Source organism: Triticum urartu, chromosome 6A, assembly GCF_056163025.1.
Source record: "Triticum urartu cultivar PI428250 chromosome 6A, HENAU_Tu73, whole genome shotgun sequence".
NCBI lineage: Eukaryota > Viridiplantae > Streptophyta > Magnoliopsida > Poales > Poaceae > Triticum > Triticum urartu.
Window position 1 is genome coordinate 138,471,932 of NC_141878.1, and position 27,924 is coordinate 138,499,855.

Genomic DNA, 27,924 nt, shown 5'->3' on the forward strand with positions numbered 1-27,924 from the left:
AAAGAATTTGTCCTTGGAGAAGGAATCATAGCTGAACTATGTTCGGTTCGAGCTAGAGGCTGATGACGGGGAATTTTGCTTCCCACCTGCCACCCACTTCATAGCCACTGTCGATGACTTAACCGGCGTGCTTGATTATGGCTCCGAAGACATCGATGGTATGGACGACGATGCCGACAAGGAGCAAGGCCAAGACCCGCCATTCACTGGGCGTTGGACGGCCACCTCTTCGTACGATGTGTACATGGTTGACACACCTAAAAACGCTAGCGACGATGACAAAGAAGATCCATTTGCGAATAAACCTTCTGAGACATAGTCCAAGCGCCGGCGCCCTAAACGCCGTTCTAAGCCTCGTCGCTCAAAGGATGGCAATACTGGCACCGGAGAAAATAGTACTCCAGGCAACGCCAAAAACAATGAAGACCCTGTTGGAGCTACATCTGAACAGGAGGAACACGACAACAGGCAAGTTAACCCTGATAAACAGGCCATGCCCAATGACCCGGACGATGATAGTTATCGTCCAGTCTCCGAGGATGAGGAGAGCCTCGGCAGTGAGGATTTCCTCGTGCCTGAGGCACCCCTCGAGAAGGAGCGCTTCAAGGTCCAGCTAATAGCTACTACAAGAAGCCTGAAGAAAAAGCAGCAGCAGCTCCAAGCCGATCAAGACCTACTCATTGACAGGTGGACCGATGTCCTGGCAGCCGAAAAACACGGCCCCAAGCGCCCAGCCAAGAGTTACACAAAGCGCAGACCGCTACCTCAGTTCGACAAGGAGGCACTAGATCCCATACCTCCCTTGCGTAATGCGGAACGACCACCACGTGGTCGGGATAGTGCGGTGGACCGACCACCTCGCAGTTCGGATAAAACGGAACTCAGGCCGAACAATAGCCCGCCCCACTGCCTGCAAACACAGGGACAGAACAGCTGGCGACCATACATACGACCTTCGGCAGGACCTTGACAGTAGAGCAGGACATACCAGATCAATCTACGAATCGCGAGGACGCTTCCCGACTCGGGATGACGACTACCTATTCGGATGTGACAAACCTAGTCATGCCCGGACCGATAACCGCAGACGGACTTCATCGGAGGTGCGCCGTGATGCGGCCCGATATAGAGGCGCCGCACACCCTCTCTGCTTCACGGATGAAGTACATGATCATGAATTCCCCGAGGGGTTCAAGCCCGTCAATATTGAATCATACGATGGAACAACCGATCCCACAGTGTGGATCGAAGATTTTATTCTCCACATCCATATGGCCCGAGGAGACGACCTCCACGCCATCAAATACCTCCCACTAAAATTAAAAGGGCCAGCTAGACACTGGCTAAATAGCCTGCCTAAAAATTCTATCGGCAGCTGGGAGGACTTGGAAGAAGCTTTTCTTGAGAACTTCCAAGGCACTTATGTCCGGCCACCAGATGCCAATGACTTAAGTCATATAGTTCAACAACCTGGAGAATCAGCCAGAAAATTCTGGACTAGGTTCCTAACCAAAAAGAACCAGATCATTGACTGTCTGGATGCCAAAGCCCTAGCGGCCTTCAAACACAGCATCCGCGACGAATGGCTCGCCCGCCACCTCGGCCAAGAAAAGCCGAAATCCATGGCAGCCCTCACGGCACTCATGACCCGCTTTTGCGCGGGTGAGGTTAGTTGGCTGGCTCATAGTACAAACACAGCCAACGAGGCAGGCCCCTCTGAGGCCAAAAACAGCACCGGCAAGCTCCGGCGCAATAAACACAAACACCGAAGTAATGGCGATAACACCAATGACACAGCAGTTCACGCCGGATTCAGCGGCTCCAAGTCCAGCCAGCGGAAGAAGCCCTACAAAAGGAACAACGAGGGACCATCCAGCTTGGACCGCATACTCGATCGTCTGTGCCAAATACATGGCACCCCAGACAAACAAGCCAATCATACCAAGAGGGATTGTTGGGCTTTTAAACAGGCTGGCAATTTAAATGCCGAGAACAAGGAAAAGGGATCACAAAGCGAGGACCACTACAAAAAAAGACACATCCGTGACATTTTGGGCCGAACGAAAAAAAATTCTGTCATACATATGACACTTCTATGACGATAATTGTGACAAAACCCGGTATCATCATAGATGTGGTGGGCTCCTACTTCTATGACAAAAAATCATGACAGAAAATGGGCTTTTCGTCATGGGTGGGCCGGAGACGCAGCTGCATGACATTCTTTGGGCCGTCCATGATGGAAAAAACCGTGGTAGAAGCGAGGGGGAGTAAAATTTCGAGGAGTTCCCGGTTACGGTGGGAGGTCGGGGCTGAGCGATGCGCGTTTCTCTCGTACACGTATGCGCGTGTGTGCAAGGCGTTGGCTCTAACTGAACCCGAGCGAGGCGTTGGGCTCTAACTGAAACTGAGCGATTGCACTGCAGGCTACGCATTACTGAACCCGAGCGATCGATCGATCGATGGCTGTTAACTGAACCCGATCGAGCGATTCCTTCGCTACTGCTGCTAACTAAAGTTAATCGATGGGATGAACATGAGAGCTCGGGGGGAGGGGGGTTGGGTGAACAGTGAGTGGTGGCATTGCCTCTGGATGAACAGGACCCCGTGGTGTGGTGGAGGGCTGGATGAACAGTAGATGGTGGAGGGGTGCCCGTGGAGGGGTGGATGAACAGGACCCCGTGGTGTGGAGGGCTGGATGAACAGTAGACGGTGGAGGGGTGCCCGTGGAGGGGTGGTTGAACAGGACCCCGTGGTGTGGAGGGCTGGATGAGCAGTAGACGGTGGAGGGGTGGTTGAATAGTAGCCGATGGAGTAGCGCGCTGTGGAGGCTGGATGAACAGGAGCCCGTGGAGGCTGGAGGAGGTCGACGGTGGAGATGAACAGTATCCCGTGGAGTCCCGTTTTGCGGTATGCCACACCCCTCCCGATGAACAGGACCCCTGTTTCGACCGTAGCGCTCCAACACAAGTCCGTTTCCTCCGTTTTGCGGTACTCCACACCCCTCCCGATCAATAGGACCCCCGTTTCGACCGTAGGAGGTCCGTTTCCTCCGTTTTGCGGTACGCCAGACCCCTCCCGATGAACAGGATCCCGTTTCGAACATGGCCGGTCGAACACAAGGCCGTTTCCTCCGTTCTGCGGTACGCCGGGCCTCGTTTCCATCGCTTCTTCCGTCCAAGCCCTCCCGATAAACACGACCACGCATTCCGTTCCGACCCAGCCGGTTGGCTCCCACGCGTTCCGTTGCCTCCCGATGAAAACGGCGCATTCCGTTGCCTCCCCATGAACACGACGCATTCCGTTGCCTCCCCATGAACACGACGCATTCCGTTGCCTCCCCATGAACACGAAGCATTCCTTTGCCTCCCCATGAACAAGACGACGACGATGTTTCTCCATTCCGACCCAGCCATGTACACGAGCCCTGGCCGTACGTATGCGCGAGTAGGCGTTCGAGACCCCGCCCGTATGTACACGTACATGGCCGTATTTTCTTTCTTGCACCCTGGCCGCCTATACTACGACACATGTGCGCCTCTACATCCACCGGTATATATGTACGTACACGTTCGCGACCAGGTGACAACGCTACGTACGCTTCGACCAGGTGGGTCCCGACTGTCAGGCACTTCCTTGCCTGCGAAGATGTAGCTGGTGGGTCCCAGCAGTCAGGGGGCGAAATACGGTGGCCTGTTCGGTGGGTCCCCGCTGTCAGGTGGAGGAATAATTATTTTTCACGTAATAAGGAGGCACTTCCTTGCTGTGGCCGTGGACCCAGCTGTCAGCCTATCCACGTACAGTCCACGTCCGATGGAAGCCGTTCCTTGACCACGTTGACCACGCCGCGCTGAGCGCACCAGGGCGGTGGACGACGGCGAGGCCTAGGAAGGGGACGACGGGGAGCCGGGGAAGACGCGGCAGTGGATGCCCACGCATAGAGGAGTATGAGGGTTCACTGGTTCGCTGCGGTGTGAGGCTGTCGTCGCCGCAGAATAAGAAGGGGTGTGGGTGAGTAGAGGGATGGCCTGGCCAGCAGTGGGAGTAGTAGGGGGCGGTGAGGCCTCCGCCGCATCGCAGATGGCCACGGGAGGCAGGAGCACGAGGCACGACCGGCGCTGGTTTGGGCGGCTGGAGCAAGAAGACCTGAGGTTGAAGAAGCACTACGGCCGTTGGATGGACATCGTACGTAAACTGGAGCTAGAATCGTGCATATTGACTAAGTTGACGAAGCCCTCCGTCCCCGTCAACTTAGTAGGCCCACAAGTCAGCGTCCCACCAAGGTGGGTCCCAGCTAGCAGGGGGTATTCATTTTTGTGTGCGTAATATGGAGGCACTTCCGGTGGGTCCGAGCTGACAGCAGGGGGAACGTTTTTTTCGCGAAATACAGGTGGCTCGTCGGGTGGGTCCCAGCAGTCAGGGGCAAATGTTTTTTTCGCGATATACTGGTGGGCGTCCGGTGGGTCCCTGCTGTCAGGTGGAGGAATAATTATTTTCCGCATAATAAGGAGGCACTTCCTTGCGGCTGCCGTGGACCTAGCTGTCAGCCTCTCCACGTACAGTATTCTTTCGATGGAATTTGGTCGTTGACCACATTGACCACACTGCCCCGACAGCACCACGGCGGTGGACGACGGCGAGGCCTAGGAAGGGGACGACGCGGAGCCGGGGAAGACGCGACAGTGGATGCCCACGCGGACAGGAGTACGAGGGTTCGCTGGTTCGGCTGTGCTGCCGTCGCCGCAGAATAATAGGGGGTGTGGGTGAGTGGAGTGGAGGGATGGCCTGGCCAGCGGTGGGAGTAGTATGGGGGCGGTGAGGCCTCCGCGGCAGCACAGCCGGCCACGGGTGGCAGGAGCAGGCGGCATGACCGGCGCTGGTTTGGGCGGCTGGAGCAAGAAGACCAGAGGTTGAAGAAGCACTACGGCCGTTGAATGGACATCGTACGGTCAGTCGAGCTAGAATCGTGCATATTGACTAAGTTGACAAAGCCCTTCGTCCTCGTCAACTTAGTAGGCCCACTATACTGGGTCCCAGCTAGCAGGGGGAGTATTCATTTTTTTGTGCGTAATAATGAGGCACTTCCTTGCGTGCGAAGATATAGCTGGTGGGTCCGAGCTGTCAGCGGCGGTAACGTTTTTTTCGCGAAATACAGAGGCCGTTTCGGTGGGTCCCAGATGTCAGGTGGAGGAAATCATTATTTTGCGCGTAATAAGCAGGCATTTCCTTGCGTGCGGCCGTGGACCCAGCTGTCAGCCTCTCCACGTACATTCCACTTCAGATGCATGTCGGTCGTTGACCACGATGACCACGCCACGCCGAGAGCACCAGGGCGGTGGACGACGGCGAGGCCTAGGAAGGGAACGACATGGAGGCAGAGAAGACTCGGCCGTTGTTTTTGTTTCCCACGCGGAGGGGAGTACGACTGTACGAGGGTTTACTGGTTCGTCTGCCGTCGCTGGAGAATAACAGCAGGTGTGGGTGAGTAGAGGGGTGGCTAGGCCAGCGATGGGAGTACCGTGGGGCGGTGAGGCCTGCGCGGCAGCACATCCGGCCGCGGGGAGGAGGGAGCATGCAGTCCCGCCGGCGCTTGTTTGAGCGGCTGGAGTAGGAAGAGCAGAGATTGAAGAAGCACGACGGCCGTTGGATGGACATCCAACAGTATACAGGCCATCTGTGGAAATCCTCAAATCTGTGGAATACAGCATACAGCCCATCTGCCATTATTTCAAATAATTTATAGCCCATTTGCTAATTCTTACGGGTTTTTTGGAGCCCATATTCTTTATGTTAGCATTACAGCCCATATTGTGGCCACGGTTAAAAAATTATACGAAATTTTGCATATGTCGGTGCGGTATGAACTGTTTTTAATACCGAAATTTCGAGTCACATTCAGACTGGTTTTAAAAATAAAGGTATATCAATATAAAATCCAATAAATTGTCCACGCATAAAAATCAAGGCAATTTAAAATCTTGAAATGAAAAAAAGATATTTGAAAATAATTGCCGGTTTGATGTGTTTTAAAAATGTACAACCCATTTCTCATTACTGATAGGCCATTTTCTCGGCCAGCCGAATGAAGCTCTCCTCGTCTTGAAAGATTTGCAGCCCAATAGGCCTGATAAAGCGACTTACTTGACAAATCACAAAAAAACTGGGCTAGCCATTTTCAGAAAGAAAAAAACTACTGGGCTGGTCTGTGGTAAACATAAAAGAAAAGGTTGTCTAGACAGGCCGGAGTGTCCCGCATAGCACAGTTGACACCATGCTTCTGTCTCAGAAACAAATTAGATAAATGCCACTCCAATTATGGCGATTCATAAAAATGCCACTGCAATTTCCAAACTTTGAAAAATGCCACTGCAATTTTTGCAAACTTTGAAAAACGCCACTCCAGACTTCGAAAAATGCCACTAGAAATGGCATGAAATGGCATTTTTCAAAGTTTGGAAATTGTAGTGGCATTTCTCGGATACACCAGATTTGGAAAATAACTGGGCGAGCTGCTAGGTCCCTGGTGTTAGCCGCTCGTTGTGCAATTCTCTTGTTTATTGACTACGTTGACAATGGCATGGGACCCAGATGTCAGAAATCCACTAGGAGGAGCCATTTTTTTATTGGCTTGAAATAAGGAGGCACTTGCTTGCGTACTTCCATGACCTTGGTGGGTCCCTGCTGTCACCCTCTCCACGTACAATCATCTCCTGATTGTGTACGCGTCAACTTGCTAGGCCCACAAGTCATCCTCTAAACCGTGGAGGACAAATACAACCCATTTAAAAAATAACAGACCATTCCATACGTTCAAACGGAAAGTTCAACATTCAGAGCAAAGTAACACGTCTGATCCACATATAGAGTACTGAACTTCCACGTTGACAACCATCATAGCCAAGTGAACTATCTACTCCCACTAACACTCTAGTAGCGTACAAGTACTAACTTTGCCATGGGTTTGTCACGGCAGATGTCCTCGTGAAAGGACTTAGTCGTGGAGCCATCGCAACGGGTTAGCTTAAAGGGGTTAAACCAGACAAGGGGACACAGGATTTTATACTAGTTCGGCCCCTTCGATGAAGGTAAAAGCCTACGTCTAGTTGTGATTGGTATTGCTAGGGTTTCGAAGGCCAGGGAGCGAATCCGCTTTGTCTAGCTCACGAGTTGTTGTTGTCTGTCCCTAAACCGCGGCCGGGTCGTCCCTTTATATACATAGGTTGACGCCCGCCGAGCTATAGAGTCCCGAAGCCGGTTTATAAATGTATCCGGTTCGGCCTCTCTCTTTCTATCTAACTATACAAGTTACATGACTAGGCCGGTTTACATTTACAGACTTTAACCCGCCTTTGGGACCTCCGTAAAGTGCCATCATCTTTACATCTTCATGGGCTTCTAATCTTCAAAGATTCAACAAGGCTACATAAGGCCGATTTACCTCCAGTAGTAATATCCCCAACATTAGGCCCCAGATTGGTTTGAACTTGTTCATGTCAATCTTCCACACTTTAGAAAAAATCTTCTCTCTTATCTTCATTTTTGATCTTGTAAACCGTCGTGACGTCATACTTCAAAATTACGATAAACCGCCCTGATGTCATCCATCCGTTCATGTCGGAGATTTCCTTCATTTAATATATATCCAGTCATCGAGGCGACACCTTTATTAACTTATCCATTTTTTTGGCTCCTCGATTCCCGTACTTGCCATTTTATTACTTCGCCTTATAAATAAGACCAAGGGGTCATTTTCACCGTTTCCCCCCGTGCCTCTTCGCGTCGTCTTCCTCGGGCCGCTCAGCCTCTGGAGCTCCGCCGCCATCGTCGACCGTTGCCTCTGCTCCGACCTTGGCCGCAGCATCACCCTGAACGCACCAGAATACTGTGGCGCCCTTCCGCTTCCTCACCAGCTCCGGTAAGTTCTCTGCTCTTTTCACCATAGATCTGTTCTAGGGTTTCGACATTCTTCGCAGTTCTTCCGAAGTTCATCAGTGCTATTCTTCCATGTTCTTCCTTTAATAGATGGACACTTCATGCTTGATGCATCCCTTGCCGTAGCTTACCTACCATGGTCATCACAAATCCTTATGTGCAAAGAACTGATCTAGTCTGTCAAAAATTGCTTCAGTTCTGCATCCCTTCAAGATCCAATTATTTTTTGCTTTTCTGTCTTATATTTAGATCTGAAAGTTTTATACATCACTGTGAGATCTGTTTCTATGTTCCTGTGAGATTCGTTTCTCCTCGCACGAATATAAGCGGTTTAACATTGTATAAATAGTCTATGCCACTAGCCCTCTGATAAACCGGAAGAGCAAGTTACCTTCATAATTATGCTCCAGTTTAACAGTGTCTGATCAACCCTGTGCTAGCATTACTTTTCTCTCTCATTATACTAGTCTCCGGGTTGTACCATTTATCATATCAGCATGTTTCTTACTCCCTTGTCTCTTGTGTATAATCATGCGTAATTTATAAACTGGCCTTTCATTTTTAGTTTGTTCGCTTTGCAATGGCCAAACAATTCACTGCGTGCAACTGGGCTCGTTCTCGGGTTACTGAAGCTCAATTGAATGAGATGGTTATCATCGGCTCTCTGCCTAAGAAAACTGAGATCAAATGGCGAGTTCCAGGAACAGAGAATCCTCCAACCCCAAGACAAGGCGGGGTGGTAATCTTTGTTGACCATATAGGCTGTGGTTTCAAACCGCCAGGGTCAAAATTTTATCGAGATGTGCTTGCCAGCTTTCAACTACATCCATAAGATATTGGTCCCAACTCAGTCTCCAACTTATGCAATTTCCAAGTCTTCTGTGAAGTCTATTTACAAGAAGAACCAACTGCAGAATTGTTCCTGGATTTCTTTCACTTAAACCGGCGCACAGAGTTTGTGAATGGCCCGAACACAGAGCTTGGTGGTGTCTCGATTCAAAAGCTGAAAGAAGTGGAATTTCCTCATGCCAAACACCATAGCCACCCAAAGGAATGGAACCAAACATGGTTCTATTGCAAAGACACTGCCTGAGGATGAAAATCCCCTCCCCGGCTTCCGTGATCATAGATTATCCAATACTCACCCAATGCCACAACGCCTGAGCTCTTCAGAAAGGGCAAAATACGCTCCTCAAATCGCCAAGCTCTGGGCCTTTATGGCGAACGGTTTAACAGGTGTGGATTTTGTGCGCTGTTGGATATCCTGGAGTATCTTGCCGCTAAGCCGGCGTTCCGGTTTAATGTGTGAATATACCGGTGAAGTTGCCGATCCTCAACGCCACTGCAACATCCAATTATCTGAGGAAGAAGTTACTGAAGGTCTAAAGAAAATTCTGAATGAATCGGAACTGGTCTGTAGTCATACCGGTCTGAGTCCCTTCTATACCAAGAACAAACCGCCTACTGTAAGCATTACACTTCCTCTTCATCTCTAATATCTTTAACTTATACAAGCTGTAACCCTTCTTCTTTATATATATATATATATAGGGTGATGACCTTTTCTCGAAACGAAAATCCATAGAGAAAGCAGCAAAGCCAACTGGAGACAAAGCGGTCAAACCAACCCGCCCGAAGACCAAAGCCTTAAAACGGACGTCAAAGCAGAAAACAGATGACCGGATTAATATGGAACATGATGATGATACTGATGACCCAGAAGTTGAGGTAGAACTTGACTCACTTGGCTCTCTTTTTATGCATCTTGTTAACAATGATCTTCCTCAGGAGGAGGCAGAAGCTAGTCAGGCTGATGACGTAGAGGTAATTACCCTTTCCACCGGTTTACACTCTAGCCAACACAAAAAACTCGCCAAGCAATCCGAAAAGTAAGCTTTTCTCATCCACTTGCTCACTTGGATACAACATTATTTTGAAGACTCAACAGCATGAAGCTCGCCGGACAACCCGGCACAGTGGCCAACAGGTCACCTCTACCGGTTTACCTGATACTCCGATTTGGAAGCGCCGGTCTGAGGTCTCTCCTACTTCTGACCATTCTTACCCTAAGGCAGGTTATTTCAGACAGCCTCTTAATCCGTCCGATTCAAATTATCAGGTGACACCTCCTTCCTCTTCTAGTGAATCGATAGCAACTCAACTCCCCCCTTTGAAAAATGTGGCCGGGTGAGTTATGACAAACCTTTCCTTTCAATGCGCCCTACATCTTTTGAACAGGATGTTAATCCTTTTTTATTCTGTTTGCAGGGCCAAAGCCAGACCCAGCAAGAAAGCTCGGGTTACCAATCCGCCAGAAGACCCTGTTGCCGAAGAAGAAGAACCAAGAGGTGAACCAGAGCAGACTGGTGAACCGGAAGGCCTCCATCCTGAAACAACTTTTGATGATCCGCCCCTTGACGGCGAACCTACTGACGAACCAACAGATGCCGAGCCTGCCGCCCCTGATACTGAACCGGCAGAACCAAACCGGGCTAATCCAATGAAAGACAATGAAATTCCATATCATCCACCAAAAGTCCTGAAGGCTAAGGTGATGACGTTATTATTACTGGAACAGGCCACAGCTCTCCTGGTCATCCCATCATTTTGGCTTAGCATAGTGCCAAAGAAGAGCAAAATGCCAGGGATAAAGGTAAATGGAGCAGCGACTTATCAAACTATGCTCATCTGAACGTTGATGAGCTTCATTCCGGCTTCTTGAACCGTCTGCACTCAAACCGGGATTATGAAGCCGGTTTGGTGAATTTGATGAAAGAACGATATGAGGTAAATGCTTCTCCCTTGTATATTGATTTATAGCTGAAATACTATTCCAAGTAGCCTCCAAGAGCCGTTTTATGATTGTTAATCATAAACCGGGTCTTTGTAACACTTCAAGCATCCCATCATTGATCCTTGCAAATCCGGCCGCCATCTGCTGTCCATGCTAAACGTCGGCACCGGCGTCCTCCGCCTCTCCTCAGACTTGCCAGAGGTGCGATAGGGTGCGTTACTCGCACGCATTGGCCCTTTCCATGCCGGCGTGGTCCACCGAAACTTCGGCTTCCAAGCGGGAAACCCACTTAACGAGCTGGCAGTAAAAATCGGCGTCGCAAACACGTGCGTGCCCGACAGCCTCGAGGGCTATTTGCCGGGCGACTCCCTTGGGGTCTTCTTTCTTTAGTCCCAAATGCCCACTTTTAGTCCCTAAATGTCCCTCCTATTTGGTTTAGATGGGACTGACACGGAGTTTTCTTAGTCCCTACACCAAAATGTCCCTGTAAACAAACACCCTCTAATAATGCCGCTGGAAAATTGATGCAATGCCACAGTTAAAAGAAAATTACATGTTTAACGAATTTTATTGTTAATATAATCTCTATGTTAAGATTAATCAATGCCACTGTTTGAGAAATGCTACTATCTTGCTTTCTTTCCCTTTTAGATAAGGTAGATGCTTCTTTTTGTTAGCTTATGTGTCATCCACCTATATTGACCACTAATTGTTTCCTTTGCACCTCTGTGTAAACAGGGTTATCTACTTCACCTCATTGCCATTGTGACCTTTTGTTGCACTGCACTAAACACTTTTTTTAAGAGTGTTTTATGCAGTTCAACCAAAATGTCACACCGACAATGTTGCTTGATTGCTTGATCTTAGTGGAACTGCACAAGAGGAGATCTTACTTCCTATCCATTAAGGCAAATTTGGTTCAGATCTTCTTCTTATGAGTTGTTTGAATTCCGCATCATGAGAGGTCAGTACTAGCCTTCTTTCACATGATTCTGCAGTGTGCTTTCATATGTTGTGCTACTTGTATGATAATGTTGCTTGATTTTAGTGAACTGCACAAATGGAGACAAGACTTCCAATCTGTATGTGCACCGTAATATCCCATTGAGGTAAGATAAGGATATTTCACAACTGCTGGCCTGTATTTTGCCACTTTCATCATAAAATTTAGTTTAGTACTATACTTGTTCTCCCTAATTGACATGCCAAATCTTACATTGAAGGCGAAGCTTGTCTGTTATTGAACCAAGTGATGAAGGGGAAGAACAAGTGGAAGAAAAACAAAAATCAACTCCCGGTGCTGTAATGAAGCACTGGAACTATGATGACACAAGTAATGATATAGTTTTGCATCTTAATTTATTGCTATGGCTGGAACGAGCAATTGTTTTGCCACTGATTTGATGCCACTCTTAATGTAATATGTAATTATCTTTACTTGTGCAAACAGGGATCTTCTTTGAAGATACCATATATTTTAGTGGAACTGCACAAGAAGATGTTGGAAACATTAAACTAATTGAGGAGTATATAGTAAGCATGGCCACCACCGTAGATAGCAATAGATGGTTCCGGAGAAGTGCTTCATCTGTATGCTCTACACAATAAGCCTCCTGACAAAGGTTGGTACTCGCCCACTGATTTCATCCATATGATTGAGCTTTGTCATCTCTATTGGTGTTGTGCTACTGTTTAGATACTGTCATGAAAAAGTGGTATTGTCCTTGAGAAGTGCTTCATCTATGCTGTTTTAAATATTTCCTTTCCTTTTTTTGAGCAAACAGGGATGCTAGCATTCAGTAGTCCTCTTGTCTTTGCACAACAGGAACATCTTCCTCTGAAGAAGAATATGGAGTACATGAAGTGACTAGTTCCGATTATGCCAGGATGAAGAAGCCCTGTCTATCTTCTCATCAAAAGGAGCAGTTGAAGGATGCTTACATTACTCCCCACAAGACCAAACTAACTTCAGCTCAGAAGGACTGACAAATCTCCATTTTTTGCTGTGATGCGCGAGTAAAATGTTGGTCTAGGATTCTTTCTGGTGAGTTCCATTTTTCTAAAACTGTGCTCTACATGGACCATGTATGTGCCTGTTGAAACTGTCAATTCATAGTACAGTTTGCTTTATACTAATCACTTTTTTGTATTTGTGGAAACAGGGCTGCTCAGCTTGATTTCAATGGGAACTGCACAAAATGTTCATGAATACATCGAATCATTCATTTCCACCACAAGAATGGAGGTGCCGATAAGTTCAAGGCGTTGCAACATATAAGGGCGGAATCATACAAGCTACGCACGAATTTGGTTGATTTTGGTGGAACTGCACAAAAAGAACAGCTGGTTTATTTAGCACGAGGTGCCATGTCAATGTCCGAACTGATGGCAAACCCTGCCCTTTCCACAATCGTAGGCATTTGATATTTTGGAATGGGACAACCTTGTCAAATTTTGCTCATTGATTTTAGCAAGGCATGCGTTTGATATTTTCGAATGGGACGCCCTTTGCTGTCAGCAGCGTCGATCAATTTTTTATTTATTGTTTAGTTGTGAAGTAAATATTACCTCTGACATGTGAGTCACTGAGATGCATAATCATCGATTGTTTTGAATGTTCTCTATGAATTGCCAGGCATGTGTGTTTGATTGCAATGTACAGAAACGCTAAAAAGCTGCTCAAACTCTTTGTACTCCTTCTGTTCCTTTTTACTTCGCACATTGTGAAAGTGGATACTTTTTGTATAAGATTGGTCAAAGTAGAGATACTTTGATTGCAGACAAAACTTGTATGCAGACTAGAAAGGACCGGAGGGAGTACATGTGAAACTGCTGCAAACGAGGTGATCACCCTAGGAATAATGCTAGTACGTATTGTTTTGCATGTTCATCCAATGCCAGTGATACAGGAATTCGAACTAATCAAAATAAACTCATTCATACACGGTCGTATTTCATATAAACATGCCGGATTTCATTACATTTCATACATTCTTCAACTAAAAAGGGGTGCGCTGGAGGTATAATTAATTAACCGAAGCTACCCACCTGTGTCCTGCTGAGCTGAACAGAAGCTTCAGTGACTTAACTATAGGTGCAGTTGCGTAACTGACATGTGGCCTGTTGGGCCCACGTGTCAGTCAGCCAACTGCACTAGCAGTTAAATAGAAGTAGCGTTCTTCTCCAGCGTAGCTCTCCGACTCCACGTCGCCGCCAAGAAGCTAACCGGCCGTCAATGGTCAACCCGCCTAGCTTGGCTTCAACCGGAGGGTAGCAGCGGTGGCCTTACTTGGACCCGAGCGGCGGCGACCAACCGTGTTCTACTCTTCCTCGTTTTCTGTGTGGTGTGGCCTCGTTGGCAGCGGGGCGGGGCCTCGGCGAAGCCGGCGATGTCCTCTGTCTCGTTGCCGGCGGGCGACGCCTCAGCGGAGCGGTGGAAATCCTCCCCCATGTTGCCGGCAGGGTGGGTCCTCGGCTGAGCTGGCTATGTCCTCTGCCTCGTTGTTGGCAGGGCGGGGCCTCGGCTGAGCCGGCGGTGTCCTCTGCCGTTGTTGGCACCACGGGGCCTTGGCGGAGCAGGGCCTCGTCGACGCCAGTGAAGCGGGGACTCGTCGGAGCCAGCATTGTCCTGTGCCTCGTCCTCGGTCTCGCCAAACAGTGCCTCGCCTGCTCTATCGCACTCTTTGCTAGCCTCTTTGTAGGCGGCCGCAGCCTCCGCCACCCGCATATGGTACCGCCAGCGCTCGAGGCGGCCCTTGCGGGCGGAGCGGTATGAGTCGAGCAACGCCTCCTACTCCGCCCGCTCCGCGGTGATCTGCTCCTCCGCCGCAGGTGCTCCTGGAGGAGATGGTGGTTATAGGCGGCGTCGGCCTGCGCCTCCTGGAACTGCTCCTCACGCATCTGCCTCACCCTGTCCATATATTGGGCACGGGCCTCGCCGATGGTCATGGTGCAATGCACCGGCGAGGATGGCGCGGAGGAGGGGGTTGGCGCCGGATTGTCGACTACCATGTTCTCCATTGGGACGTCGTCGTCCTCCGGCTACCTGCTGGCCAGCCGGTCGGCAGCAATGGCTGCCATCTCCTAGTGGTCCATCGTCCGCCCGTCCCGAAGAGCGCTGGAGCGCGAGAAAGCCATGGTGGGCAGTAGTGGTGTGGACAGGAGAAAGGGAACGGATGCGGATGACTGCGGTTATGGCCAGCGTAGCAGTTTATATAGCAATGGTGGGTGGGCGGAGGGACGGACGTGTGGCGCCGGAGTAGCCGCCTCGGCAACGGCGTATCATTAATGTGGGCGGCAGATGGACGGACGGACGGCACTTGTGTCGTTTGAAGGCGGAGCAATCGCCTGCACCGGGAAGCGGGCGGGTGGCGCTGACTGTTTCGGGCGGAAAGCGCGCGCGGGCGAGGAGATGACTTTACTTGGAGAGGATGACAATGGGGACCCACCAGGTCCATAGCCTCACGTATGCAAGTGCCTCCTTATTTTATATATATATATATATATATATAATTTATTTTGCTTCCTCTTGGTTTCGTGACATCACGGTCCCACACCATTGTCAACCTATGTAGTAGTCAATAAATGAGAGAATTGCACAAGAAGCGCCCGACGGCTGTGACCAAGCCGCTCGAGCAGTATTTGTGTTTTTGAGGTGTGAGCACTGCAGAGTTTTTTGATGTTTAGCCCAGATATTAATTTTTCTCCTCTGAACAACAACGAAAACATCGCTGCAGGTATTAACTGGGCAGGCTGTGGCCCGTCTAGCCCAGGCCAGATATTAATTTTTTTCAAGCTGAAAATGGCTAGCCCAGCTATACTTTTTTTTAGGAATACCCAGGCAAGGTCAAGTTGTTATTCTCCGCCCCGCTGGGCTGCAAATCTTTCCTAGGAGGGATGCATTAGGCTTAACAAGAAAATGGGCTTTAAGAAATAATAAATGGGATGTAATTATAAAAACTGGGCAGTAACTATAAAAAAATGCACCAAACACGTGATTACTTTATAAAATATAATTTTTTGGATATTGAAAATTTTAATTTCATTAATTGTTGCGAGCTCAATGTTTCGTTGGATTTTTACATAATATAAATTTATATTGAAATTGTATTTAATCTGACTAGAAATTTCAGGATAAAAATATTTCGGATCCCATCAAAATGTGGGAAATTTTATTGAATTCTGTTTTGAACGGTTGGTTGAAATGGGATGTATTTTGAACAAACTGTAAATGGGCTGTAGTAAATTCCATTAGAATTCAAAAATGGGCTACACATTCTTACAAATCTCAAATGGGCTATAAGTTCTCTGCCACACACTTGTGGCCTTACTAAGTTGACGCGTCCCCTAAAAAACAGAGTTGACGCGTATGCAAGGCTTTGTCAACTTATAGTCAACACATAGTTCTAGCAGCAGTGGCCATTGGATGTCCATCCAAATGGATGCCGTGCTTCTTCTTCAATCTCGGATATTCTAGCTTCACCCGCCCAAAAAATGATTCCTCCCCTTGACATCTGGGGCGCACCATTTCGGAAGCTGACATGTGGGCCTACTAAGTTGACGTACCAAGGGCTTTGTCAACTTAGTCAATATAAATGATTCTAGCTGCAGTGACCGTACGATGTCCATCCAACAGCCGTCATGCTTCTTCAACATCTGGTCTTCTTGCTCCAGCCGCCCAAAGCAGCGCCGGTCGTGCCGCCTGCTCCTGCCTCCCATGGCCGGCTGTGCTGCCGCGGAGGCCTCACCGCCCCCTACTACTCCCACCGTTGGCCAGGCCATCCCTCCACTCACCCACACCCCCTATTATTCTGCGGCGACGGCAGCGCAGCCGAACCAGTGAACCCTCGCACTCCTCTCCGCGTGTGCATCCACTGCCGCGTCTTCCCCTGCTCCGCGTCGTCCCCTTCCTAGGCCTCGTCGTCGTCCACCGCCCGGGTGCTCTCGGCGCGGCGTGGTCAACGTGGTCAAGGAACGACTTCCATCGGGCATAGACTGTACATGGAGAGGCTGACAGCTGGGTCCATGGCAGCCGCAAGGAAGTGCCTCTTTATTACGCGCAAAATAATTATTCCCCCACGTGATAGTGGGGACCCACCGGACGGGCCACCGTATTTCGCGAAAAAAATGATTCGCCCCCTGACTGCTGGGACCCACGAGCTACATCTTCGCACGCAAGGAAGTGCATCCGGGAAAAAAGCGATTCGCCCCCCTGACTGCTGGGACCCACCAGCTACATCTTCGCATGCAACGAAGTGTGTCTGAAAAAAAATGATTCGGCCCTCGACTGCTGGGACCCACCAGCTACACCTTCGCACGCAAGGAAGTGCGTCCGGGCAAAAAAACGATCCGCCCGCCTGATTGCTGGGACCCAGCAGCTACACCTTCGCACGCAAGGAAGTGCGTCCGGGCAAAACAAAACAAAACGATTCGTCCCCTGACTGTTGGGACCCACCAGCTACATCTTCGCAAGCAAGGAAGTGCTTGACAGTCGGGACCCACCTAGTCGAAGTGTACGTAGCGTTGTCATTCTGGTCGCGAACGTGTATGTACATACAGGTCGATGTAGAGGCACGCACGTGTCGTAGTAGAGGCGCGCACGTGTCGTAGTAGAGGCACGCACATAGGTACACGTACATACAGCGGCTAGTGTGGAAGAAAGAAAATACGGCCACGTATGTGTACATACGGGAAGGGTCTCGAACGCCTACTCGCGCATATGTACGACCAGGGCTCGTGTACATGGCTAGGTCGGAATGCAGAAACAGCGTCGTCGTCGTGTTCATGGGGAGGCAACGGAATGCGTCATGTTCATGGGGAGGCAACGGAATGCGTCGTGGTCATGGGGAGGCAACGGAATGCGTCGTGTTCATCGGGAGGCAATGAAACGCGTGGGAGCCAACCGGCTGGGTCGGAACGGAATGCGTGGTCGTGTTCGTCGGGAGGGCTTGGACGGAACAGGCGATGGAAACGAGGCCTGGCGTACTGCACAACGGAGGAAACGGACCTCCTACGTTTGGAACGGGGTCCTGTTGATCAGGAGGGGTCTGGCGTAGCACAAAATGGAGGAAACGGACGTCCTGTTGATCGGGAGGGGTGTGGCGTACTGCAAAACAGACGAAACGGACCTCTTACGGTCGAAACGGGGATCCTGTTGATCGGGAGGGGTGTGGCGTACCGCAAAACGGACGAAACTGACTTGTGTTGGAGCGCTACGGTCGAAACGGGGGTCGTGTTCATCGGGAGGGATGTGGCGTACCGCAAAATGGGACTCCACGGGATACTGTTCATCTCCACCGTCAACCTCCTCCAGCCTCCACGGGCTACCGTCGACCTCCTCCAGCCTCCACGGGGTCCTCTTCATCCAGCCTCCACCGCGCGCTAATCCACCGGCTACTATTCAACCACCCCTCCACCGTCTACTGTTCATCCAGCCCTCCACACCACGGGGTCCTGTTCAACCACCCCTCCACCGTCTACTATTCATCCAGCCCTCCACACCACGGGGTCCTGTTCATCCAGAGGCAACGCCACCGCTCACTGTTCATCCAAAACCCCCCGCAACGCTCACTATTCATCCCAAAGGCAGCATCGATCGGCTTCAGTTAGCAGCAGTAGCGAAGGAATCGCTCAATCGGGTTCAGTTAACAGACATCGATCGATTGCTTGGGTTCAGTAACGCGTAGCCTGTAGTGCAATTGCTCGAGTTCAGTTGGAGCCCAACGCCTCGCTCGGGTTCAGTTAGAGCCAACGCCTCGCACACATGCGCGTACGTGTATGAGAGAAACGCGCATCGCTCGGCCCCCGACCTCCCACCGTAACCGGGAACTCCCCGAAATTTTCCTCGCCCTTGCTTCTACCACAGTTTTTTCCGTCATGGACGGCCCAAAGAATGTCATGCAGCTGCGTCTCCGGCCCGCCCAGGACGAAAAGCCCATTTTCTGTCATGATTTTTTGTCATAGAAGTAGGAGCCGACCACATGTATGATGATACCGGGTTTTGTCACAATTATCATCATTGAAGTGTCATATGTATGACAGAAAAAAAATTCATTCAGCCCAAAATGTCACGGATGTGTCTTTTTTTGTAGTGATCACTGGCATCAGATCGATATGCAAAACAATACGAAGCATTACTCTCAGGAGGCACGGTGAACAGCTTGTGATGCCGCATACCACAACATTCCAAGCTCAACTTTGCAATCAAACACAAGGCCTGACACTACATAGACAATATTCAAAACAAACTCTTAAAATATCTTACATAAGTCAACATTATGTGACTATGCATCTCAGCAGAGTAAATATTTACTTCTGAACTGAAGACAGGAATAGGAAAAAACGATCGATGTTGCTCACAACAAAGGGCGTCCCACTCAAAAATATCAAATGCATGTCTTCTGGCTAACATCAATGAGCAAAAATTGACAAGGTTTTCCAATTCCAATTTATTAAACTAATGTCAACTTTGACAAGCTTTTCCCATTCAAAATATGTAATGCCTATGATTGTGGAACGGGTAGGGTTTGTCATCAGTTTGTCATCTAATAGTCTGGTGGCTCAAGGTGACGACGAATGATTAGAGAACCATTCGATCAATTGTGCATGATGAAGCATTATGGAGGACACGAACCATCTAAACATTTTGTGCAGTTCCACTAAAATCAAGCTGAGTATCCCTGTGGATTTCGTATTTATATGCTGCAAGAAAACAAAGACACAGCAGCACACACATGAATATTGGCTCAGTGTCAACCCACCAATCGGTGGACTAACAAACAGAAAGTACGGTAAACAGATTACCATACCCAGATGCCCCATCATTGTTGCTTAGAATGACGTTGACAGATTTGGAGTCCTGTCCTGGCTTCCTGTACTTGTTTGGGCACTTTTTGCCCGGTGCACTCCACGTGTTGTAGAGTTTCCTATGCTCTCTGCATACTAGTCATGTCACCAGCGTCTACTAATACTCTATAAAGCTTCTCGATCATTCCTTGTGTAATGTAGTGCAAATAGTGACTGCTTCTTTCTGCAAAGTGGTAAGAACAACTGGACCCACTAATGCAGCAGTTTGCCTTAGACACATTGGCTCCTTTTGTGCAGTTCAACTAAAATCAAAGTCAGAATAAACGGAGCTTTAATTTTGATATCCCTATAAGCAACGGAAGGTATAAGGGAAACAATTACTGAGAAATAATGGTTGATGACTTGTACTCCAAGAAGAAAAACATCTACTGATCTACCTTATCTTAATGGGAAACAAAGCAGGAGAGTAGCAATTCTCAATCAGTGTGATTCATTCATATTAACTGAGACATTATCTTAACAATGCCTTGTTTCAACATGTATAAAGAACGACAAAGCAGAAAAGTATCATTCCTAAAACCATGCGACAGATTCATTTTAACAGAGACATTATCTTAACAATACCTTGGTTAAACATGTAGAAAGAACTACAAAGCAGGATAGTACCATTTGTAAAACACTATAACTGATATATAATAACACAGGCATTATCTGAACAATACATTTCTTAAACATGTACTCCGGCCGATCCCTAACAGAAATGGTACTCCCGCCGATCCCTAACAAGTGTTGCAGTTTTGAACTAAGATTTAGTAGTTAATTCTGAGGAAAGTCGGTACTGACCTTTCAAGACCAAGATTTGAAACAACTCGTGAGGAAGACCTGAGAGAGATCTCAACACATATATGGAAATCCGGTCTCATTTTGTGCAGTTCCACCAAAATTAAGCAAAGCAAAATGTCGCAATAGAAACAAGTTGAATAGATATCCCTGTTTTAACAGAGGCAAAAAAGGAATCAATTACTGGCCAATAAAGGAGGATGAAACATGCGGCCACAAAAATGGTAATCCCGCCAATCCCTATCAAGTGTTGCAATTTTGAAATAAGATTCAGTAGTTAATTCTGAGAGTGGCATTGCTTAATTTTACCAGCGGCATTAGATTAAGAAAAAGCATAAACAGTTCCAGAGGAGAGTGGGCGCAACAACAACATGTGCTTCCATCTACTTATAAAGGGGGTGATGCAGAGTTTGTTGTAACAAAGCAACAAGCATAATGTCTGGGTTGATCCCATTTTTGTTCACTACTTAATGGGGAAAGACAGCAATACAATAGCATCAATTCAACATTTATTTAAAATAGTACCAATACAAGTAGCACATCATCTAAAAACACACTGCATGATCATGTGGATGAAGGCAAGTACCAACCTGTCATGACGCACACAAGATCACGTACGAATCTCCCAACACGAATACGAAATCCAATCTCGTTTTGTGCAGTTACTCTGAAATCAAGTAAAGTCACCGATGTGACATTTAAGTTTGCTATAGCAACAAGTTGAATAGATATCCCGGATTTAATAGAGGCAAAAAGGAAACAATTACTGCCAATAAAGGAGGATGAAACATGCGGCCACAAGAAGAAGCATCTACCTTATCTTGATGGAAAACAAAGTATAGGACAGTAGCATTTCTAAAACGGTTGCATTGATTCATATTAACAGAGAAATTCTCTTAAAATAGTTCAGTAGTTAATTCTGAGAGTGGCATTGCTTAAAATACAAAAGCTTCAATTCAACATTTATTTAAAATAGTACCAATACAAGTAGCACAACATCTCAGAATACACTGCACGATCATGTGGATGGGACATGGGACATGCCAGCACCATGTGCGTCCACACGTATAAATGGGTGATGCAGAGTGTCGTGGTTTTGTCACGGCAGATGTCCTAGTGTGAGGACTTAGTCGTGGAGCCATCGCGACGGGTTAGCTTAAAGGGGTTAAAGTGGGACAAAGGATGCAAGGAGTTTATACTGGTTCGACCCATTGTGGTGAAGGTAAAGGCCTAATCCAGTTGATGAGGAATTGCTAGGGTTCCGATGAACAGGGAGCGAATCCGCTTGACCTGGCTCTCGAGTTGCTCTTTGTTGTCCCTAAACTGCCGCCGGGTCGTCCCTTTATATACACAGGTTGACGCCCTGCGGTTCACAGAATCGCGGCCGGCTCATCAACGTGTCCAGCTCAGTTTCTACCATTTCTTATCTTTCAACACAAGTCAACTACCATATGGCGGTTTACATCTATGGGCCCTAATCCGCCTTTGGGCTTCTGGGCCTTCTTGTTAATCTCCTCCATAAAGCGCCATATCCTTGTCTTCATGGGATTCAATATGGATAACTTTTTACAAGTATACTCAGTAGTTATATCCCCAACATTAGGCCCCAGATTGATTTGAACCTGTTCATGTCAATCTTCATCACTTAGGAAAATTTCTTCTTCAGTACCTTCGAATAAACCTTGTAATCCACCATGACGTCATCTTCCAAGATTATAATAAACCGTCATGACGTCACCTATTCATTAAAGAACCATATATACCTTAATTTATTAACGAGCCTCCGAAAATTGAGGCGACAGCTCTGTCACATATCCATTTTTTGGGTTCCTCGATTCCCGTGCCTGTTGCTTATTCCTTCATCTTATAAATAGGGCCAAGGGTCCCTTTCCTTTTCTCCCCTTGCATCTTCGCCTTTCTTCCAACTCGCGTCGCCTCAGTACTCGAGCGTTGCCGCCGCCGTTGACCTTCGCCTCTGCCCCAACAACGGCCGCTGCATCAACCTGATTCGACCAGAGTTCTGCCTGTACGCCTCCGCGTTCAATAGCCCTGGTGAGTCTTTCTTTGCTCCTCCCATAGATCCCGTTAGGGTTTTCTACGAGTTCATCGAAGCTTAGTGTGGTTCTTCCCAGTTCTTCTCCATAGCATAAATGGCGATATCAGATCTGACATTTTCCTGTGCAGTCGTAGTTATAGTCCCCTTTTTCATCCTTAGAACCTCCTCTTCGTATAGAAAAAAACTCATCTGGACCTGATGAACTGGTTAAGCACCTATATTTTAGGTCTGAATATATTTTGATTTGCTGACATGCTGCAGATCTGAAATTATCATATCAATCTGCGAAATTTGTTTTTCCATCCCTTAGTTATTTCAGATCTATGCCTTCCATACCAAAGTAGGCGGTTTAACCTTTAGAAATTTATAATCCGCCAGGTACCATTAGCCCTCTATTAAACCGCCGATTCGTCATTTTTGTAACCCTGCCAATGCCAGAATCTGGTTCAACATGTATATATGCTTCAACGTCTTCTCCTTCTGACCTTGCAATGCTTTATACTTGTCAGTCATGAATCTTAAACTGGCATTGATCTTTTTCCAGCTTTTCATTGAAATGGCCAAACAATTTTATGCTTGTTACTGGGTCCCTTCCTGGGTTACTGAAGAAAAACTGAATGGGTGCGTTGCAACCGGCGCCTTAGCAAAAAAGGATGTCATACATTGAAGGGCCCCCATTCCAGAAAATCCTCCTGAACCCAAGGATGGAGAAGTGATTGTCTTCGTTGATCACCTGGGTCGAGGGTTCAGTCCTCCCGGATCAAAAAAATTCCACGACGTGCTTGCTTGCTTCCAACTCCACCCTCAAGATGTTGGACCCAACTCTATGTCCAATATTTGTAACTTTCAAGTGTTCTGCGAAGCTTATCTACAGGAAGAACCCATTGTTGAATTGTTTAGAGACTTCTTCTATTTGAACCGCCGTACTGAATTTACAGATGGGCCCAATACTGAACTTGGCGGGGTTTCAATTCAAAAGAGGAAAGATGTCAGTTTTCCTCACGCCAAACATCATAATCACCCCAAAGATTGGAACCAGACTTGGTTCTATTGCCGAGATACGTCTCCTATTGAAGAGAATCCTCTGTTGGGTTATCGTGCTCACCGGCTTACCAATACGCATCCATGCCCTCAAAGGCTTACTGCAAAGGAACGGTCCAACTACGCACCACAACTCTCAAAGCTCAGAGCCTTTGTTGCGAACAGTTAAACAAGCGTTGACTTTGTTCGCTGCTGGATATCCTGGAGCATTCTGCCTTTAAGCCGTCGCCCAGGTTTGATGTGCGAGTATACAGGGGACTTGAAAGATCCTCAACGGCATATCAACATTCAGCTAACTAATACTGAAATTACAGAAGCTGTTAAAAAGATATTGGATGAACCGGTGGCGGTCTGCAGCAAAACAGGGTTTAGTCCCTTCTGCATTTTCAATAAACCGCCCGCTGTAAGAATCATATAACTCTTACTTTAATCTGACCTTTTTCAATATTCCCTCAAAATTTTGTCAATCTTGGACAGGGTGATGATCCGTTCTGGAAGAAGAAACCACAGGATAAACCGGCAAAGACACCTCACCCCAAGACTAAGGTTACCAAAAAACCTGCCAAGAAGAGAATCGCCAAATCCTCTGAACCAAATGTTGATGATGATTTGGATAATCCGGAATCAGAGGTAGAACTTGATTCTCTTGGTTCTTTTTTCATACACCTCATTGACAATGACTATTATCAGGATGACGCCGAAGCTAGCCATGCTGATGATGTAGAGTTAATTATTCTTTCCTCTAGTTCAGATCCTCTGCCAACACAGAAAATCCGTCAAGCAAAACGGAAAGTAAGATTTTCTCACCCCCTAGCTCACTTGGACCCAAACTTTCCTTTGAAGAAGCAGCAACACAAAGCTCGCCGCACAACCCGGCAGAGTGGCTAGGTAGTTACCTCAGCCGGTTTACCGAATACTCCGGTCCGGAAACGTCGATCAGAGGTCTCTTATATTTCTGATACTTCCTATCCCAAGGCTGGTTATTTCCGTTAGCCTCTTAATCCGTCTGACTCAAACTATCAGAGAACACCTCATTCATCATCTGGCGAGTCAATGGCCACACAACTTCCAACCCACAAGACGGTTCCTGGGTGAGTTATGCTTTAAATTTACCTTTAATACCTTATGTTTGCCCGATGCATTGACCTTTATGTTTGTTCTCGGCGCAAAACCTAGGCCCAGCAAGAAGTCCAAATTAAATAAACCGACTGATGACAATGTGGTCACTGAATCGGAAAAAACTCCAGAACCGGAAGAAGCCAATGCTGACACCATGCTTGATGATCCACCACCGCAAGATCATGACCTTTTTGTTGAACAAGTGGAAGTTGATCCAATGGGCCATGTTGATAAACCGACATGCCCGGTCCGAGCTGCTGATAAACCGTCAAGCCCAGTCAAGACTGCTGATGACAAGGCGGATGATATTATGATTACTGGCTTTGGCCACAACACCCCTGGCAATCCTGTCACTTTATCAAAGCATAGTGCCAAGGAAGAATTTTCTTCCATGGACAAAGCCAAATGGGATGCAGATTTGTCAAGCTATGCCCACCTCAACGCCCAAGACATTCATTCTGGCTTTCTGAACCGTATGTACACAAGCCGCGACTATGAAGCCGGTTTAGTGAACCGGATGAAAGAGCGATATGAGGTAACTGTTTCTTAACTCTGCATAACTGTTTCTGTCTTGTGTCCCATTTCTAATATCAACTCTAGTAGCCCCCAAGGGCCGGTTTATGATATTAATGTAAACCGGGACTTTGTAATACCTCAACTGTGTTTGCGTAGCCCCCAAGGGCTGGTTTATATTTTCAAGATGAACCGGGACTTTAGAATATTAGCTTTGCAACTTTCGCCTGTGTAGCCCCCAAGGGCCGGTTTATTCTTTCAAGATGAACCAGGACTTTTATCCTGCCAAATCTTTTGTTGAATAGCATTGTACACCAATCATCCACTAAGCTGACTAAATGGAAGAATATCCATAATGTTACTTTGAGCAAATATACATTAGCCCCCAAGTGCCAGGAATAATACTTGTATTGTGCTTGGGACTTGCAAAAATTTCTGATAACAAGCAAATAGGCATTAGCCCCCAAGTATCAAGTGTATAACTTGTTATGTGCTTGGTACTTCAAATATGTTCTGCCAACTCATGATATGTATGTCTCTTATAGGCTGAGCTGAGCAAAAAGGAATCCCAAACCGCTGATCTTCAAGAAAACATCAAGTCCCAACAAGCAGAAACCTCCAAAGCCAAAGATGAGTTGACCAGTGTCTTAGCAGCCATGGAGAAGCTGAAGGAGAGTTTCAAGAAGGAGCGAGCGGATTGGGACATAGAGAAATCCACATTACAGAAAAGGGCTGAGGATGCAGAAGCAGCTCTTAAACCGGTGGTAGAAGAGCTGACTGGCTTGAAGCGGCAGATAAATTCCATGACCACTGCTGTGTTTGGTAAATATCCTTATTATAAGCTTTCAACATGTATTATCCCATAAGCTGCTGGTTTATCGATGTTTGTAATGATGTAGGAACTTGCACTACCCATCTGGGCTCTGACATGCAGAAGAAATTTAAGGCTTCCTATACTCTTATAGAGCAATTATATATTGGCGCGCAATGGATCATATGTACTGCCTCTCATAACAAGCCGCCCCCAACTTTAATCAAGGAAACCTTAGAAAGGTTGTCGATGCTGCCTGCACGGTTTGAAGAGTTAAAAAGATCAGCTGCAAGGGCTGGTGCTCTGACCGCACTAACCCGGGCGAAAGCATGGGTACCTGATCTTGATCCGACTGACGTGTGGAATGGCTATCCAAGCTTAAGGGAGGACGGATCATATTTTGATAATGATGATCTCCGAGCTTTGACGAGGGAAATGCGTCCCTTGGCTAGCAAGTTGGCTGAAGAAACCGATCTTTCCCATTATCAGTCAATTTACGACGCCGATAACAAGCGAGTTAACGTGCCAACTTATGATGTGCAAAATCTTATCCCGCCAATCTGTAAGCATACTTATTCCCCTGATGTTGAACCCTCCATGCTTATAAGCAATGAAGCTGTATGCCAAGCCCTAACTGGGATCGATTGGGCAACCATTGACTTCCAGCCACTAGGTGGAGAGGAGGAGGATGAACCGGCGCAGGATGATCCACAACCGTCAAGTCAGCCCGGCGAGGAGTCATGATCCAGAGGGCGGTTTAGCCTTTTGCATGCCACAACACTTGCTGAAAACAATTACTCTTTTGGGCATCAAAGCGCCTTGTAATAGGCTAGTTGAAACACTTTGCCTGCTATGCCATCGTGCATACTCATTTTGCATGACATAGTTAATCCGCCATCATTATACTATGTCTGCTTATCATTCTTAGCAGCTTTAGTCAACTTGTTTCTGCATACAACAAGTTTAAAGTGTCCTAGCGGTTTACCGCTGGACGGGTCATAATGCCCAACACATAACCCGGGTTTATAACCAAGGCTGCATTAAAAATAATTAAATATGAACTATATCATACCTGTGACATTGAATCACATTGTTGGTTTCACCAACTTTTTGTAGTAAGGGTGATAACCCCAATCTTGAGTATTGATAACTCCTCCCATATTTTGCCGGTTTATAATAAAACCGTACCGGGTTGTAATAAACACCGGATTATCCGTATATGATACTGGCGACTTGTAGTTGAAACCATATCGGTTAATAAACACTGGATTATTTTATAGTGGTGACTTATAGTCAAAAACCAGACCGAGCCAATAAACACTGGTTTATCATAAAATTTTGTAAACCTCAAAAAGAGAAAATTTGTTGAATAAAATCATGGGAAGACGCGGGGCTTTTCATGGGCTGCCAGGCCCAAAATCGAGGCTTTTCATGGGCTGCCAGGCCACTGAGTTAAACCATTTTACAAAGCCTTTTAAGATGGACCTCACATTAACCAATCGTCAATTTAACTTTGACAAGTTCAAGGTCTGTATAAGATTGACTTGCCAAACGTTCGGCGGGTCGTACCAGGATTACCTAGGCGGAGTGACTTACTTCAAAAGGAAGGATAACCCGGGGTTTTAGGTGAATACACCTGGCTTCCAAGCCTGGCTTGATAGCCTATTACAAGGGTTAAAACTCTTTGTTGTTGTGCAACAAAAGAGCCCCCAGGTAATATTTTGAGTTGTGCTCAGTGGGTGCCTATGTTTGAGTTGTGCTCTCGCAACACTCTCTTTGGCCCCTTTTTAACTTTGGGTGACAAGCCCCCATGTTTTTTATGTGGCTTTATAAGCCAGATCGATGGGTAATTAGAACTCCGCTTTATAAACAGAAGCCCCCATGTAACCAAAAACTCTTAAGGGAAAATAGCAAAGACCCCACTTTAGCAGGGATGCTGATTTATTATATTGATCACAATATATACATCGTCAAAAATATGTACATAAGAGGAGCCTATGGCTCAGGTGTAGT

General features: G+C 47.4%; 1 protein-coding gene and 1 pseudogene across 1 annotated transcript; both read left to right on the forward strand.

Annotated features, from left to right (window-relative positions):
• The first annotated feature begins 493 nt into the window (after positions 1–493).
• LOC147964483 (uncharacterized) lies at positions 494–24,563 on the forward strand (annotated as a pseudogene).
• A 541-nt stretch (positions 24,564–25,104) lies between these two features.
• Positions 25,105–26,655, forward strand: LOC147964484 (uncharacterized). The gene is made up of 3 exons (XM_087530000.1): positions 25,105–25,122; positions 25,646–25,922; positions 26,000–26,655. Exons 1-3 carry the CDS (start codon positions 25,105–25,107, stop codon positions 26,653–26,655), a joined length of 951 nt encoding a protein of 316 aa, XP_087386126.1.
• Positions 26,656–27,924: the final 1,269 nt, after the last annotated feature.